We start from the raw sequence: 6,000 nt of genomic DNA on the forward strand, positions 1-6,000 counted from the left end.
GTGAATTAGTGGATTGGAAGATTAAAAAAGTAAAAATTGGAAGGATTTCAAAAAAGGAAGTAAATAAGGCCTGGTGAGGAAATGTTAACTCCGCTTAAGCACTATACTTTCCTTTGCGGAAAGAATAAATAAACAGAAAGGAGCACTTCTCTTTGCATAACAAATTTAGTGCAGTTTGTAATGTTTGCAGATAAAAGTATATACTTTCACATCTTTTTTAAACAAATACACCAGTGTATTCTGCTGTTGTGTGTACTCCTACGCCTTGTATTACAAAGACTAAGTCTGATATGCTTGCAGGTTTCCTGACCCCACTGAGATATCGGTAACAACGTCGGGTGAAAATTTGCTTTAAACCGGAATAAATCTAATCTGGCAAAACTGCAGTCTGGACTCTTTTACAAAGAACGGGGCGGCTCTTAACGTGATTGCACTGGAAAGAGTCCAGTGTGGTGTAGGCTGTGGGATCGTTTCTCACTCCTGCCTACTACACCAGCGCACTCTTGTAGCGGAGGCTTATGCAGAGCTCAGTAACACCTCATTGAGCCAAAGGGCGGACACACCATCAATGCCCTCTCCACCTTAGACACACACACCAGAGAAGACTGCTTTCCTTCCAGCCACACATACATATCTGGGAATACTTTCGGAACCTCAGAAGTACGTGCATTAAAAGTATATACATATAAGAGAAGCAGTGTTTAAACATTAGTGGCAAATTGGTAGTGTTTTTGCGCAACACCTCGCTACTTTTATAGACATTTTTTTATATTATGATCTGTCTGTTTCGGTTATGGCTTGTGTGCTGGATTTAAAAGGTGATCGGTGATCCTGTGAAGGGCAGGAGCGAAGTGAAGCATGGAGAATGAGACATTATTTGGAAACGATAACCGGACTCTTGGTATTTGGGCCGATCAAAGCTTCGAGTACAAAGTGGTGAGTGTGTTGTTGGTGATAGTTATTTGCGGCGCCGGGATCGTGGGGAACGTGATGGTGATCCTTGTGGTGCTCACAACCAAACACATGCGGACTCCCACCAACTGCTACCTGGTCAGTTTGGCGGTAGCAGACCTCATCGTGCTCACGGCAGCGGGTTTACCTAACATTACAGAAAGCTTTTTTGGGGGGTGGGTATATGGGTACGGCGGCTGCCTCTCCATAACATACCTGCAGTACCTGGGCATCAACGCGTCCTCCTGCTCCATTACAGCGTTCACCGTGGAGAGGTACATCGCCATCTGCCACCCGATCAAGGCGCAGTTTCTCTGCACTCTCTCTAGGGCCAAAAAGATCATTGTCCTAGTTTGGGTTTTCACCACTCTTTACTGTGTGATGTGGTTTTTACTGTCTGACATCGAAACGAAGATTTACGACAACATCACCTTAACCGTGTGCGCATACAAGGTGTCTAGGAGACTATACAAGCCGATCTACTTCGCTGACTTCACTTTGTTCTACGTGGTTCCGCTTCTGCTGGCCTCTGTACTGTACGGTCTGATCGCCAGGATCCTGTTTCTCAACCCTCTGCCGTCGGACCCCAAGGAAAATACGCAAACTTGGAGGAAAGGCTCGCGCGCAGAGAGCAAAAAGCACTCCAAAAACTCTTCTTTTGGAAGCACAGCGGCCTCACGAAGACAGGTATTTAAATAATTGTCATATCCTGGACACTAGAAAAAAATATAAACATGCACTAGACATTTAATCTTTCCTTTTTAAAGCTGACGCGCGCGCATCTGTGCGCTTTCATTTGAGCGCGCGCGCATTCTCTTGTTTTCTCAGGTCCTAGAGTGACGTTTTAGTGTTTTTGTGTTTTTACATGTTTCAACACACAACGTCCAGCTTTGGCTGTTCATTAGTTGATTGATTGACTCGGGGAAAATAGTTAAACGTGTTACCCCAGGACAAGTAGCAGCATGGTGCGGGTTCTTTTTAGGGTGATAGCAAACTAAAAAGGAAAAATAATAATATTAAAAAAAAGAAAAAAAAGAAAAGAAATCCGAAAACCACGTTAAATGTATGATTCAACATAAGCCAGTGCAGAAACTGTGAATTAAACGTAACGAGGTATTTAGTAGTGTTTAGTCACGTGCGCAGCGTCACCTGAAGGCATGACTGTATACAGAGAACCAGCTGCAGTTCATTTATTCTAAATCATTCACAACTATTAGATTTCACAACTACAATCTCAGATTAAACTAGCTTAACAAGCACTGTGGATAGTCTGTATGCACAGCAAAATAAGCAGAAAAACTCAACATTAAACTGGACAAGAAACCCAGTGAAGGACAATATCTAGTCTTTGAGACATGGCTGGGCAAAGAGAGTTGCTATCATTTAATTATCTATAGGATGTATTTGTAAAATATGGCATTTGTTCTGTAGTACAGTTGAATGGAAATGTAATGATTTTACTGTATTATGTTAGTGTTGTCCTGTTTTACAAGTTTTCAGCTCTGACTTCACTGAAAGAAGTAATTTACCTGTCAGTGTGGTCTGACTGTGGGTAGCAGCTGAGATACTTTCACTTAATACAAGGATTGCCGCTTCCATCATGTAAAACCCAAGTAGTTATGTCTCTATACCTATGTATTCTGTTCTGTGCTATGCTCTCAGATGCTAGTGTAACCCTTTGGGTCTGTTTCCACTTTATTTCTATTTTTCACAAAATGTGTTTTATGCCAAAACTGCACCATCCAACTTCTGCTTCATTTTTTTTTCTTATTACTTTTACTCATGCTTATCACCATCTATACAAGCTTGGCAATTTGTCAAGGTAGTTATGCCACAAAGTAGCTTGACCTTTATCTCAGAATCAATGTTGAATCTTAAAGCAGTATTCTGTGAGAGATGCGGAGTTTGATCACATGACACACAGTAAATAACTGCCACTTTCTTGCCATCTTGCAAATCCTCCATAAAATACTTCAGTGTGTGCTACGGTGCCACTGATTTATGTGGCTGCCATGATGAAGGTTATACTTTATTTTAATGTAAATAACTTTGAACATTTAATACAACACACGGGGCAGTACTAAAGGTGGGCGAGGAACTTATCTGCATACACAGGCCACTTTATTAGGAACACATGTACCCTGCTTTTGCATGCAATAATCCAATCAGCCAAATACATGGCAGCAGCAAAATATGCACAAAATCATGCAGACACAGTCAAAAGCTTCAGTTAATGCTCACATCATGCATCAGAATTGGGAAAATATGATTTCAGTGGCTAAAAATTCTGCCTAGTTGTTTTCAAAGTTTGGGTAAATGTGCAGTTTGGGTGAGTTATCAGATTCTTGTTACCATAGCCTTCAAACCAATATACATGCCACTGGCACCAATATACATGCCACTGTAAAAGTCACTGGATTCTTCTCCATTAAGATGTTTGAAATGAAATCAAACTGAACTGTTGAACTGTACCTGAAGGACTTTATGCGTTGCACTGCTACCACATGATTGGCTGATTGGATTATTGCACAAGTGTATAATAATTTCTATGCAAAGATATGCATGATTAAAACCTAACGAAGGTTAGTAGATTTGGTTCAAGTCTTTTTTCTTTGTTTGTGTTGTAGGTAACAAAGATGCTGGCTGTTGTGGTGATTCTTTTTGCGTTGCTGTGGATGCCCTATCGTACACTGGTGGTGGTCAACTCGTTCCTAAAAGATTCCTATTCTGACACATGGTTTTTGCTCTTCTGTCGACTCTGCATCTACCTGAACAGCGCCATCAATCCTGTAATCTACAACGTTATGTCTCAGAAGTTTCGTGCTGCTTTCCGCAAGCTTTGTCACTGCAGGCCACAGAGCTCACAGAAGCCAGCAACATACAGCGTGGCACTGACCTACAGTGTAATCAAGGAGACCTCCAACGGCCAGAGTCCAGATCACTTCCTCACAGAGATGGAAGAGCTTCCAGGGCCTAAAAGTGAATTCCTGCCTGGAAGAAAGAAGCTTTCATATAAGGAGTCCTCACTTTCAGACAGCATGTTATCTACAGCCTAGTTTTTTAGATAGATAAGTGTTCATAGCCAGTGATTGGTAAATCAGTCTAAATATTTAAATGAAAATAGGGCCAAACTGAGTCAGATTGTCCATAATGGTTCTGGTGTGTTTTAACATTTTGTAGCAGGGTGTCATGATATAGGCTATATACAGAAATGGCCACAAAGCACTAAGTCTCTTCTCTATAGACTTAGTGTTAAATAAACAAAAGGGCAGAGAATCCACAGGAAATCTCTCAAATTGTCCTGCCCAGATGATTAACAGCCTTGTGTCCTCAAAGCCCAGCTCACATGGGTTAATACAGCTACTGCACAATGCACAATGCTAAACTCGTCACCCATAAGAGACTTGTTACAAAGATGCTTTTCACGTTTACATTCCAATGAGATATCAGAAACAATTTTCTATATAGTTTTGCCATAATGGATAATGGTATCCAGCCTGCGTCCTATATCGTATTTATTTCATGTCTATGGTGTGTTAATTCTGATACAGCTTAGAAAGCTTTAAATAATGTAAACCTTTAAAAAATAAAATGCAGCCAGGTAGAATGTACCGTACTGTGATATTTTGTGAGCATGTTTAAAAGAAAAAAAAAAAAGATCATTTGCATATCAACATAAGACAAAGAATAAAAGAGAGGAAGAATGTACAGTCTGGTCATTCTCATTTCATTATGTGGTTGCATTATTTAAAGTAAAGGTGGTTGAAATGACTGTAAAATGTCATTTTTCTTTATTCTTTTTTTTTTTTTTTTTTTACTGCAATGTGTGTAACTTTAGATGCACGGCTGTGTTCCTGAATGTGGTCTTTGATATTGCATTCAAAACTTTATATAAGCTGGTTTAAAATAAGAATGCACTCTGATAAATGTTCATGTGATAGAATATGTTTGATTCAAAAGGATACCCCTTTTCTCATAGACTCTGGAAACCATTCAGTATGTACAATGCCATACTGTGCATTGGTCAGTCATTAATCTTTGTAGTTCATTGGCTGAATGTTTAATGTATTCACATGATATTTCTTGCTGTTGTGAATATTTATATTTTGTAAGTTGCACCTTGTCTTGAATAAACTGATAGATTAGGATTATTATTTTGTGTTCTTCAGTCACCCAATGCACATATTATATGAAGTATATGAAGTCAGTTTATGAATCACTGATGGCACAATCAGCCATTTTCTTTCACAAGATGAAAACTGTATAGCTAAACATTCTGCCTTGGCCTAAATGCAAGTAAGTATTATTAATTAGTATAGTAAGTCAATGGCAAAGTAAAAATAAAGTAACAATTTACACTTACTGTACAGCATTTAGCAGACACCTTTTTCCAGAGCGAATTACATTTTATACAACTGAGCAATTGGGGGTTAAGGGCCTTGCTCAGAGACCCAGCAGTGGCAGCCTGGTGGACACGGGAATTGAACTCACAACCATCCAATTAGTAATCCAACACTAAATTACCACATACCAATTATCCCCTATCATTCAGCTCTTCCTATGTTATCAGAGAAATGAGCTCATATATCTGTTCAGAGAGTTACTAAAATTCAATTACAGTGGTAGTATTAAGCACTTAATTAAAATTAACCTTTTATCAGTGGGGGTATATGTGTACAAGGACAGGCTTTACACAGTAATTTGTAAATAATGGTCTGTCAAAACAACCTGACACACTGTAAATGAGTCAACAGGAAGACTAAACTATTCTGAAATCTCCATGTAAAGCAGGATGTAAATACTCATACCAGTTAGAAACTAGAATAATGAGAAAAATATATTTTTTTTACTGCATAGATGTTCTTAGAACAAGTTATTATACTGTACAAAGACAATGCATAATCAAGTGCAAGAATGGACGTAAGAATCTCAGTTGCTCAGTAACTCACAATGAAAAGCCATTAGTATATATTTCTTATCATTGAATGCATCACTGTCAACACTATCAATCAAATCCCTGGACTGAAACACATTGATGTTAATCTGCCA

General features: G+C 39.0%; 1 protein-coding gene across 1 annotated transcript; it reads left to right on the forward strand.

The window, feature by feature from the left end:
• The first annotated feature begins 413 nt into the window (after positions 1 to 413).
• Positions 414 to 5,099, forward strand: trhra (thyrotropin-releasing hormone receptor a). The gene is made up of 2 exons (XM_027148990.2): positions 414 to 1,638; positions 3,579 to 5,099. Exons 1-2 carry the CDS (start codon positions 859 to 861, stop codon positions 4,005 to 4,007), a joined length of 1,209 nt encoding a protein of 402 aa, XP_027004791.1. The 5' UTR covers positions 414 to 858; the 3' UTR covers positions 4,008 to 5,099.
• Positions 5,100 to 6,000: the final 901 nt, after the last annotated feature.

The sequence above is a fragment of the Tachysurus fulvidraco genome, chromosome 3 (assembly GCF_022655615.1).
Source record: "Tachysurus fulvidraco isolate hzauxx_2018 chromosome 3, HZAU_PFXX_2.0, whole genome shotgun sequence".
NCBI lineage: Eukaryota > Metazoa > Chordata > Actinopteri > Siluriformes > Bagridae > Tachysurus > Tachysurus fulvidraco.